This window comes from Tursiops truncatus, chromosome 11, assembly GCF_011762595.2.
Source record: "Tursiops truncatus isolate mTurTru1 chromosome 11, mTurTru1.mat.Y, whole genome shotgun sequence".
Lineage (NCBI taxonomy): Eukaryota > Metazoa > Chordata > Mammalia > Artiodactyla > Delphinidae > Tursiops > Tursiops truncatus.
The window spans coordinates 193,734-206,347 of NC_047044.1; the positions used below are offsets into that span (position 1 = coordinate 193,734).

The 12,614-nt window shown below is 48.8% G+C and overlaps 1 protein-coding gene across 1 annotated transcript in view; it reads left to right on the forward strand.

Annotated features, from left to right (window-relative positions):
• Window positions 1-2,486: 2,486 nt before the first annotated feature.
• Window positions 2,487-12,614, forward strand: part of SYCE3 (synaptonemal complex central element protein 3) — a 28,563-nt gene continuing 18,435 nt past the window's right edge. Inside the window, exons 1-2 of the mRNA XM_004314515.4 lie at window positions 2,487-2,539; window positions 9,995-10,103. Of these exons, the coding sequence (XP_004314563.1) occupies window positions 9,995-10,103 (109 nt within the window). The 5' untranslated portion in view covers window positions 2,487-2,539. The remainder of the gene's footprint in view (window positions 2,540-9,994; window positions 10,104-12,614) is intronic.

A 12,614-nucleotide genomic window follows, 5' to 3' on the forward strand; every position in this document is an offset into this window, starting at 1 on the left:
ACATTCCGTATCAGAGCTTTCCTGGGCTTCCAAAAGTATCTTCACAGACCTTTGCCTCTCCGGTGCCTGCGTGACCTACCCTGGGAAACTGGGATCTGGTCGGCTTCTGGGAGACATCAGCTCGCCCAGGCCTGGGAGAACAGTGAGCAGATTCCAACAAGCTGCCTTTTAATTAACGTTAAAATTCAGTCAAAATTCTTTTATCTGATTTGTTCTTGGTTGAAGTAAGAGAAGAAAACACAGTGCTTAACCAGGGTATAAACTTCTGGTGACCATCCACCAAATGCAAATCTGCATTAGTACCCCAGAGGCGTGCAGATCTGCATTAGTTAAGGCCAGTAGCTATAACAGACAAAGCTTGAAATCTCAACGGCTTAACCCGATAGAAGTTGAATTCTTGTTCACTTTGCTGAGAGGAAGACTCTACTCCATACCATTATTCAAAGACTTGGCTGTTAGGAGACCTACCTTCCTCAGGTAGCTCCCAATTTGCCTTGGACTTCAACATCCCGCAAGTACACGGAGGAGAGAGAGGGCTCACTCATGGGAGGCTGACATGGACTCAGCCTGGTAGTGATACAGAGCATTCCTACCCACATGCCACCAGCCAGGACTCATACTGCAAGGGAGGCTGGGAAATGTAGTCTAGCTGTGTGCCCAGGACATAAAGGAAACATTTGATGAACAGTTAGCCAGTTTCGGATGCCCAAGGGGATGGGCAGACCAGACACATGTCTCTGGACTCCCTGAGGGCCCATCCTTCTTGGCCTGGGCTCTGCAGGGTGTTTCAGACGCCCACCTCCACCTGCTGGGACCTCACATTCCAGACCAACTGATCTTCTCTGAGTATCTTTCGCTCCTCCACAAGAACCCTGAGCTCCAGCTTCACTCTCAATTCCTAAAGGAGGCAGGCACCTCCACACCCTTACCTTTGCCGAACCTCCTCCATGGAATCCTGTGCCGTTGTTTCTCAGCCTGGTAAACTCCTACTCTTCCCTGAAGCTGCCTTCATTACCCCTCAGAATTATTCCTGATTCATGTTTTTCTGGGATGCCATAACAGAAATCAGCTCTAGAAAAGTCTAAGCAAATGGTGGAATGATTGGAAGTGTGCAGGTGGCTCAGAGGTAGGAAGCAACAGCTGGAGAACCAGATTCAGAAGGGGAAGGAGCCTGGCAGCTTGGAGAGGGGACGTGGCCCAGACAGCAGACTCCTCAAGAGAGAGACGAGACCGCACTCTATGCCCAGAACTGTCTGGCTCAGCTCCAGCTGTGTTTCCTACTCTGCCATCAGTTTGCTAAGGATCGGAATCCCTGAGGGAAAATGCAGTGGGTCCCAGGTTTGTCAGGAATCTCAAAGAGTTCAAGGTGTTCAAAACCGAAGTTAACAACCTCCCAAACTGGCTTCTCTGCCACTCTTCCCCATCTCAGCCGGTGGTGTCACCCTCCAGCGACTCAGCCATTCCTTCTTTCTCCCTCCCTTCCCACATTACGAAGCTTTGTCCAGGCGACCTTCTAAATGGCTTCTGACTCCGTGTACTTCCCTCCGCCACGACCACTGCCTCCCTGTCCCCAGCTCCACCATCATTCACCCAAAAACCAGCAACAGCCCCATTTCTACTCTCCCTCCGGCAAGAGAGACTGCTTCGCTATGCCCCTCTTCTGCTTCCCAACCTTCTAAGGTGCCCATCGCCCTCCAAATAAAGACCGAGCTCCCTGGACTGACCTATAGAGGCCAGAGTGATCTCTTCAGCCTCCTCTTGACCAGAGTTTTATGTGCAGCCTCTCTAAGGGCTGAGCAGCACGCTCACGTGGCCTTGCTTGGTGATCTGTGCTTTACTGCCTGGAGGCCAGACCGCCTGGCAGACCTCGGCTGTAACCAAGGCCCGCACCTCGCAGGTGCATGGACCTGGGCCCCTGCCTCATCTCGTTGGGCCTCAGCGTCCTCTTCTGTGAGACAGCTGCAACAATGTCGGCCACCCACGGTAGCTGCGAGACAAAATACTTGGGCCTTCAGCTGCTCACTCAACAATGGTTACTAGCACTTGCTGTCCGGTATACTGGAGACACAGTGGTCAAGCAGACGCCCCGCCGCCCCCACCCCCGCCGTGCACGGATTTACGCTCCAGGTGCAAGGGGGAGAACACTCCCATAAGGACGAGGGTGTCTCCCCTCATCTCAGCTCTACCATCCCTCGACCTCAGCCACTTTTCAATCCAGGTACTCGGCCCACCTGAGACGGAGAGACCCAAGTGCGGGACCACGTGGGACCAGACGGGAGCAACCCCGCCCTTTCCGCTCCAGGCGACCAGCCAATGAGACCTCAAGGCCGGGACTTGGGACCAGCGTGAGGCGGGTGTAGTCAGGTGCTCGCAGCGCCGCCCCTTCCGCTCCAGGAGACCAGCCAATGAGGGCCAGAGGCAAGCTCCGGGGGCGGGTCTGGTAACGGAAAGGGGAGGGGCGTCATTCTGAGGAGCCGCCTCAAGCCTCAGGCCGCGGAGGAGGGTAGCCGAGCGGAACCCGAGCGCCGGGGAGCTGGAGGTGAGAGAGGCCAGCCCGCCTGGGGGTCCCGGACCCTCCCTTGGCGCCCCGACCCCCGAGTCACGGCGTCCCCAGGCGGTGCTCACCGCCTCACGCCAGACCGGTGGGGCGCCTACCGCTTCCTCACCCACCCGGCCCTCAGCCCGGTCTCGTCACGCCGTGCTCCTCACGCCGCACCCCCGGCCCCTCACCCGCACGTCCTCCAGACCCCTCACACCGCACGTCCGGAACTCTGTACACCTGGACCTCTCAGCCTCGCGCCCTCCTGGACGCACGTCACACGCGTCGAATTCCCGCCCATCCGCACACCAGGCGTGGTCCGGGACTCAGCGCGCAGCTGCAGGCGCACCACCGCAGGCATCACGCACTCATTCTGTTCGCGTGCTGTTCACACCACCAGGCGCGCACGCCCCGCAGGCTCGCCGGCGCGGGTGCCCCTCGCATCCCCTCACGTTTCTCACCCCAGGAAGGATCCCGGCCTCCGTGACAGCTCTCCGCACTGCGCGGGCGAGACCCTCAGCCCACAGAGAGGGCCCCCGGCCCTGGCGTGTCTCGTGCCTCTGGAGTCCTCAGCCCCAGCACCTCAGACCTTCACCCCCCAAGGTGACCCGCTCGCCCGCAGCCAGCCATCGCCCTCGCTGCCTTGGCTCCGCGCTGGCCCAGGCGTCCTCGGCAGCCCCACAGGCGGGAGTGCCGTGGGCCCAGGTGGCGTGGAGGGAAGGCCGTGGGCCCAGATGGCGTGGAGAGAAGGCCGTGGGCCCAGGTGGCGTGGAGGGAGTGCCGTGGGCCCAGGTGGCGTGGAGGGAAGGCCGTGGGCCCAGGTGGCGTGGAGGGAAGGCCGTGGGCCCAGGTGGCGTGGAGGGAAGGCCGTGGGCCCAGGTGGCGTGGAGGGAAGGCCGTGGGCCCAGGTGGCGTGGAGGGAGTGCCGTGGGCCCAGGTGGCGTGGAGAGAAGGCCGTGGGCCCAGATGGCGTGGAGAGAAGGCCGTGGGCCCAGATGGCGTGGAGGGAAGGCCGTGGGCCCAGGTGGCGTGGAGAGAAGGCTGTGGGCCCAGGTGGCGTGGAGGGAAGGCCGTGGGCCCTGATGGCGTGGAGGGAGTGCCGTGGGCCCAGGTGGCGTGGAGAGAAGGCCGTGGGCCCAGATGGCGTGGAGAGAAGGCCGTGGGCCCAGATGGCGTGGAGGGAAGGCCGTGGGCGCAGGTGGCGTGGAGAGAAGGCTGTGGGCCCAGATGGCGTGGAGAGAAGGCTGTGGGCCCAGATGGCGTGGAGGGAGTGCCGTGGGCCCAGATGGCATGGAGGGAAGGCCGTGGGCCCAGGTGGCGTGGAGGGAAGGCCGTGGGCCCAGGTGGCGTGGAGGGAAGACCGTGGGCCCAGGTGGCGTGGAGGGAAGGCCGTGGGCCCAGATGGCGTGGAGGGAAGGCCGTGGGCCCAGATGGCGTGGAGGGAAGGCCGTGGGCCCTGATGGCGTGGAGGGAGTGCCGTGGGCCCAGGTGGCGTGGAGGGAAGGCCGTGGGCCCAGGTGGCGTGGAGGGAAGGCCGTGGGCCCAGATGGCGTGGAGGGAAGGCCGTGGGCCCAGATGGCGTGGAGGGAGTGCCGTGGGCCCAGGTGGCGTGGAGGGAAGGCCGTGGGCCCTGATGGCGTGGAGGGAAGGCCGTGGGCCCAGATGGCGTGGAGAGAAGGCCGTGGGCCCTGATGGCGTGGAGGGAAGGCCGTGGGCCCAGATGGCGTGGAGGGAAGGCCGTGGGCCCTGATGGCGTGGAGGGAAGGCCGTGGGCCCAGGTGGCGTGGCCTCCCGCCTTCACTCAGCTCACCCTTCCCTGGGTCCGCCTGCCGGGCCCGCCCCCCACCCCCGAGATCCCAGGGGCCCTGCCACGGCCTGCATCCCTCCAGGTGGCTCGCGCTCCGTCCCCAGCCCACCCGCCCCGCCCTCAGCTGCCTGCCCCTCGGGGCCTCCGCTCCGTACCCAGTACCCACCTCTCCTCTTCCTCGCGCCTTCGTCGCGCCTCCACCGCGCGCACGCTTCAGTTCCCAGGCCGGTTACACTCCGCCCGTGGGCTCTGCGCCCCCCAGGGTCCTGAGAATACGTGCAGCCGTGCGGCCTCAGCCGTTCCTGCCACTGCTCCTCTGCTGCACCTCTGCCGACCGTCCGTCCTCAGGAAAAAACCTTTTCATTGCCGTTCGCAGGCAAGCTGGAGACCTCGAGCTTGAACAGGGACTTACCTGGCCCTTTACCCACCTGACTCCACCCGTACCTCTTTACCTTCCCTTCCCTCCGTAGGGTAAGGTGACCAGTCCCTGCGCCATCCGCAACCCTTTCTCCTGATTCTTCAGCCTTCTGTACAGCTAATCCTTTCCACACAGACCAAAGACAGGCAAGTCTCTGCCTTTGTTAATTTAAAAAACAAAAAACTTTTACTCTGTACCACCTTCTCACTATCTCCTGTTTTTTTCTACCCTCCACGTCGAAGTTTGCATGCCCTATCTGTTTTGTCTAGTGATCCATCAGTTCTTTTTTTTTAATATTTATTTTTTTTATTCATTTGGTTGTGGCAGGTCTTAGCCGTGGCAGGTGGGCTTCTTAGTTGCAGCTCGCCGGCTCCTTAGTTGCGGTATGCATGTGGGATCTAGTTCCCTGACCAGGGATGGAACCTGGGCCCCCTGTACTGGGAGTGTGGAGTCTTAACCACTTCGCCACCAGGGAAGTCCCTAAATAGGATTATCTTATTCTAAACTTTTAATCTTATTCTAGGTCTAGCATATTTTTAATAGTAATAGTGTTTTTGTTCCATTTACAAACTTAAACTTTTAATAATAAACTTAATGTATTCTACTTCTTTAAGTACCTCAGTTGTCTTAATAACAAACCATCCTACCTTCTTATATAATTCTTTTTTTTTTTAATTAAAAAAAAGTTTTTTTGGCTGCGTTGGGTCTTCATTGCTGCTCGTGGACTTTCTCTAGTTGCGGCAAGTGGGGCCTTCTCTTGCGGAGCATGGACTCTAGGTGCGCGGGCTTCAGTAGTTGCAGCAAGTGGGCTTCAGTAGTTGTGGCTCGCGGGCTCTAGAGCGCGGGCTCAGTAGTTGTGGTGCACGGGCTTAGTTGCTCCACGGCATGTGGGATCTTCCCGGGCCAGCGATCGAATGCATGTCCCCTGCGTTGGCAGGCAAATTCTTAACCACTGCACCACCAGGGAAGTCCCCATGTAATTAGAAAAATTATAAGTAAAATTTACAAATATTGTAAACCTCAAGTTCTCTTAAATGTCCTAGAACTCCTATAAACTTACTAAGACTGTGACTTAAAATTACAACCCATAATCAATTTCACATTTTAAACTCCAGTGACAAAGCTGAGCTGCTACTCTGGTAGACCCGATTCTCTTAAACATTCAAATGCATATAATAACAGATAGTCAGGACTTCCCTGGTATCCCCTGCTTTGTGAAAGTTCACTTTACACCACTCCACTTTTATGAAAAACCTACATTAGTACCTGTTTCACTAACCAAAAGAAATATGAAGAGGATTTTGGCTTTCATAAAAAAAAAAAAAAAGGTAAAAAATGAAAATAGCGTCCTGCATTTGTTTTGCAGCGAGCCGTATAGAGGCAGTGTGCACCCCAGCCCTGAGAGTAGCACCGCCAAGCGCATTCCCGGGGAACTACACTCTGCATCGCAGCATCAGGCTGCCACAGCTTTGAACTTTGTCTGTGAGCATCTGTGCTTTATCTTGGTTTATTTTGTGCGTTCATTAGCAAGATGTGTCCTAAGGTAATTGCTTCTTTGCCTTATGCCATTTTGGCTTATGAAAGGTTTTATACAAACGCTCTACTTTTGGATAGTGGGGAAACCTGTAATTCTAGTTTTTATGCTCTTAATATTTCCTATCTTTATTCCCTACCTTCCCAGAATTATAAGTTATTCACCCATATGATTTTAGAGTTTCCTTCTCTTGTACTTTTTATTTTTACTTTATTTATTTATTTTTAAATTGAGGTATAGTTGATTTACAACGTGTTAGTCTCAGGTGTACAGCACAGTGGCTCAGTTTTATGTATGTATATTTACATTCTTTTTCAGATTCTTTTCCTTATCGGTTATTACAAAATATTGAGTATAGTTCCCAGTGTCTTGTGCTTTTTAGAGTTGTCTTCTCAGCTTGCTGAGATTTCATAATGATCAGAGGACATTGGCTGGGGTTCAGTGACTCTGTAACAGTCTGCACTTGACTTCCGAAACATGACCCTCCTGGTTCTCCTTCTGCCTCTCTGGCCCCTCTTCCTCAGTCTCTTTGGCTGGTTCCTTTGCATCTCCCCAGTCTTGATGTTGGGCCTCTTCTCCATCTGTGTATTCTCCCTTGATCTCTCCCATTCTCATGTCTTTAAATATCGCCTATATGCTGATGACTCCCAAATTTCTATCTCTAGCCTACCTTCTCCCCTGAATTCATTTATTCAGCTGCCTACTCACCATTCCCACTTGGATGCCTCATAAGTATCTTAATATGTTCAAAACTGAGTTATTTCTTTCCCATGCAAACTATCTTCTTCCAGTCTTCCTCCGTCTCAGTTAATTGTACCACCATTTCTGGTTGCCCAGTCAAATACCCTAGCATTGTCCCTGACTTCACATTGACTCATCAGCAAATCTTGTCAGCCCTGCCCTCAAAATATACCCTGAACGGTCCTCCTTCACACTACTTGCATCAGTCCTATGCTGATCTGAGCTGTTATCTCTCACCTGCATTATTCCAGTGACCTCCTCCTAACTAGTCTCCCTGCCTCCACCCATGTCCATATAGCTATTCTCAATCTAGTGATTTGTTAACATGTAAATCAGATTATCACCCTCCAGGCTCCCATCTCACTCAAAGAAAAAACCAAAGTCTTTTCAGTGGTCTCTAAGGCCCACCTCAATTTCACCCACCAAGTTTTGACCTTATTTTCTACTACTCTTCACTTCACTCTCTCTACACCAACTATACCACCCTTATTGCTCTTCCTCCAGCTCATCCAGCAGGCTCCTAGCTCAGGGCCTTTGTTCTTACTATTTCCTCTGCCTGGGATGCACTTTCCCCAACATATCTGTATGGCTCACCATTCTCTCACTTCCTCCAGCTCTCTAGTCAAAATCACTTCAGCAAGGCCTTCCCTGCACACTTATCTGAAGTACAGCCACTACCCTGTACATACTCTCTCCCACCCTCCACCTCCAGTTAACTTTTTTTCTTTAGTACTTATCCCCTCCTTATATTTATTTCACTCATTAATCTTGTTCAAGGATTTTAATGTTTTGTTCACTGCTGTATCTTCAGATCTAAAATAGTACTCAATAAATAAGTGTTGAATGTATGGATAAAATAATATAAGTGGAACTTTATAACTTAATGAATTGAGCAAGCAGTCCACACGACTTAGATATGAAGTATGTAATTACCTACTTCTTTGCCTTCACGTAGATTTTTGTAACCACCCACGTGATAGAATTATTTTACTCCATTTTGTACTTCCTTAGCTCTTTTGTAAGAAAACTGTAGAGATTTTTAACTTTCCAGAGTTTTGTGTTATTTTCATGGATATCTTTTCATTACATCTCTTGTAAATAATAATCTCTATTTACAAGAGATTATTATTATATTTAATAATATCTCATTACATTTTGGATCTCTTAAGACTTTCAGCTATTTTGTCACATCTTGGAACTAGATGAGAACAGGGGCAGTCGGGAGCTAGCTTATGAAGGATCTTATATCTATAGTAAAGAGGTTGTATTTTATCCTGAAAGAAATAGGAGCTATTGAAGGATTTCAAACAGTGTGACATGGTTAGTTTTGTACGTTAGGAAAGGTCACTCTGGGAGTGAACTGGAAAATAGATTGGACAGGAGGAAGCTACAAGCAGGGAGACCAGTTAGGAGTCTATGACAATAGTCCAAGTGAAAGATGAAGAGAGCTTGTACCACTAGTTCCAAACTTTATATTTTTAGCTTCAACCTATCTCCTGAACTCCAGGCCCATGTATTCAACTGCCTATTTGTATCTCCAGTTGGAGGCCTAATAGGCATCTCATAGTAGTAACATGTTCAAAATAGAGCACCTGGGAATTCCCTCGTGGTCCAGTGGTTAAGACTCCAAGCTTCCACTGCAGGGGGCACGGGTTTGAGCCCTAGTCCGGGAACTAAGATCCCACATGCCACACGGCACAGCCTAAAAAAAAAGAAAAGCACCTGGTTTACCTTCTAATCTGCTCCTCTCCTACTCTTCCCCATTTCAGTTAATAACACCACCATCCATTAAGTTGTTCTCACCAAAATTAGAAGTCATTTTACTTTCTCTCTTCCCATCACTTGCCCCTGCAAACCTTGACACAAGTCCTGTACCCAATTCTGTTGGTTTATCTTCCAAAATATAACCAGAACACTTCACTTCTCACTATTCATATTATCACCGAAGTCCAAGCCACTGTCATCTCTAGACCACTTTAGTGCTCTCCTGTCTAATTGGTCTTCCCACTCTTTCCTCCTCTCAGCCTTCTGCAGCAGTCCATTTTCCAAACAGCAGCTGAAGTCTGCTGTTACCTTAAAACATAATCACATAATCCCCTGCTCTCTCAACCTCCAGTGGCTTTTCCGCACTGTCAAAATAAAACCAAAGTTCTTGCCTACTTAGTTGATCTCATGTCCTACCACTCTTCTCCTCAGCCCCATTCTCTATTCCTTAAAACACACCAGGGACACTCCCACTTTTTCTTGAGCCATTCCCTCTGTCTAGAACTCTTCCCCTAGATCTTCACTTGACAACTCCTTTTTGTCATTCAAATGGCAGTTCAAATGTCACTTCATTAGAAAGGACTTCTTGGACTTTACAAGCCAAAGCATTTCTCCCCATGAGAAATCTTTATTACACCATCCTTTTTATTTTCTTTGTAGCAGTGACCACAAACTGAAGGTATCTTTATGAAACTGTTAACTTGGCTATTATCAGTCTCTCTCCCTGGAATGGAAGCTCCATGACAGCATCCAGTCTGTTTGGATCCTCAGATATGCTGCAGTGTCCCCAGAGCCATAGTAGATGTCTGGCACATAGTAGATGCCCAGTAAATCTGTAATCAATGGTGGATAATGGAATGGACCTCAATTAAAGCAGCAACCTTGGAGAGAGGGAGGAAGGCAGTGATAGGAGAGACTTTAAAGAGCTGGGCCAGGCTATGATCTCCACAAGGGCAGGATTCAGTTTACTGGTGACTCTCAAGCACTGACCCTTCCTGACCCATAGATGATTTAATGTTTATTCCATAAACAAATAAAATTGGTGAGTTTCAGTGACCCCTTAGGTCAGGAAGATAAGAGGAGTTAAAGATGACCTAAGTTTTCCGGCTTGGGCTACCCAGCTGTGAGTAGTGGAGCTAGAATTGAAACACTGGTTTGTCTCACTGCATCTTCTTTCTGTGCACTGCCTAGATGGCTGATTCTGACCCTGGTGAAAGAAACTATGAAAACATGCTGAAAATGCTGTCAGACCTGAATAAAGACTTGGAAAAGCTATTGGAAGAGATGGAAAAAATCTCAGGTAAGATGTTTTCCCAGGCAGGGTACCTTCACCCTTCTTTCCAAGAGCTCAAATCCTCCCTACACTTCTAAGCTCAAATCAAGGGCCTTCTCAACCAGGTCTTGCCTGACTACTTTTCAACTTCTGCACCATATAACTACTGTACCACAAGATTTTACACGAACCTCTGAATATTGCCTTGACTCGTTTTCTGATTATTTTATGTGCGCTTGCATCTTATTTCTGCAAATGGGCTGTTATCTTTTTGAGGGCAGAAATAGTGACTTCTTCTTTTGTAACTGGGCACACAGTACCATACCCAAGCTCAAGTACTCAGCAAATGACAAATTATGTTAATATAACACCTGTGAACAAAGTTGGAACATACTTTCTGTGAATCATTTAAATAAGAAGAGTTCAGAGAAATAGTGCTAAGACTGGCGAGGTGCTGAAATGGGAGGTACAGCCAGTGTAATGAAGCAGCAGTAGAGTTCAACAAATTTCTCCATTTTTGGAAAAAAATGTTTGTCTGTTATTTTATTCAACATGTTTCCACTAAGCGGTAACTAGCAGTGGTAGTGATACCATTATAAGTTTTTAATTTGTTCTTTACTAGTTCAGAATATGTGTAATTCTTATAATTGTGTGAGCCTAAGTTTTGCTAGAGAAAACCATAATGTAAAACAAATTTTAGAAAGCCTGCATACTCTACTCAAATGAAAACACATTATTTTTAAGGACATTATTAGTTTATAAATAATCTCCATTTATTACAACAGTCTTCAGAAAATTTCTGCTTAGAAATGTTTGCAATTTTGTGCCCATGTACTTGAAAGTCTTATATATACCTTGCTAAAATATTCTGTAATTCATTTTCCACTATAAGTTATTTAACTCCTTCAATCTAATTAAATAGTCTCTTATTTAACAGCATTTACTAAGCACCTACTATGTGCTTTTCTAAGAATACAAAGTTGAATAGAGATGCTCCTTCATTAGAAGAAGTGGGCAGGGGCCAGAAACAGACATCAAGATGACTAATTATAATTTAAATATATAAATTAAAATTAAAGCACATTTTAACTTTATGTTAAAATTATAACCTGGGAAATGCTAATAATGGTGTATACCAAGTACCAGGGAGGGAGCAGAGAAGAAGGAGAGGCTGACTGCCTGGGGAAGCAAGTGAGGCTTTGAACAGAGCAGAGCACTAGGGAAGCAGCAGGGATTGGACAGATGGGGTAGGGCCCATGGGTAGGAGGAGATAGCCAAGGCTGTGTGCCCGTGTGGGAAAGACTGGCATAGTCAAGAAGTCATATTAGTGCATGAGATTCACAAGGAGGCAGGCCAAAGAAAGAAGAGGCTCAAAAGGTGAGAAGAAGGGTCTTCAGCGCCAAGCTAAAGAGGTTTACCTTTCTTGTTCAGGTGATAGGGAGCCATTTGGGATTTCAAGGAAGACACTTGCCTTTTGAAAAGATACCTCTGGTAGCAGTGTGAGAGATGGTTCGGAGAGGGAAGACTAGAGGCAGGAAGGCCAATTAGGAACGTTTTGCAGAACTAAAGGCTAAAAAGGGGCTAGCCTTACCTCAGGCTTGGCACTGAGAACAATAAGAGAATAACAGATTTCTGTGATAGCATCTCTTATTGATTTGTAAGAGCTCTTTATGTATTAAGACTTGTTCAAAATTGTAGTAAATATTTTTCCCAGTTTGTTATTTTCCTTTAATTTTGTATACGAAGCTTTGGTAAACAGAAGTCATATGTAGAAAAAAGTATCAATATTTTCTTTTCTGATTTATTCCCATTGCTGTGATGCCTAGAAAACCTTTCCCTAATCCAAGATCAGTGAAATAGTCATTTATATTTTCTTCTACTTTGTGTTTTCTTTTTTTTTTAATAAATTTATTTATTTATTTTTGGCTGCATTGGGTCTTCTTTGCTGCACACAGGCTTTCTCTAGTTGTGGCGAGCGGGGGCTACTCTTTGTTGCAGTGCACAGTCTTCTCATTGCGGTGGCTTCTCTTGCTGCGGAGCACAGGCTCTAGGCACGTGGGCTTCAGTAGTTGTGGCACACAGACTCAGTAGTTATGGCTTACGGGCTCCAGAGCAGAGGCTCGGTAGTTGTGGTGCACATGCTTCATTGCTCCGCGACATGTGGGATCTTCCCGGACCAAGGCTCGAACCCGTGTCCCCTGCATTGGCGGGCGGATTCTTAACCACTGCGCCACCAGGGAAATCCTGTTTGTTTTTTTAAACATTTAATTTTAAACTATCTGGTGTGCCAAAGGAACCAGGCTGTGTACTGCATTTTTATTTAGATTCACTAGAGTCTCTCTTTTTGGCAAATAATTCCAACAGTAATTAAGGTAATAGTTAAGTAAGTTATTAAGTAATAATAAAAGTTAATATTGCTAAGGTGATATTACTAAGGTAGTAGTGTTGTAAAAACAATGCTCTCTCACCTTAGAGACAAGGTTGACAGGTGTTTATATGGAAACAAGTCACATAAAAGACTTAGCTTTGACAATTTTA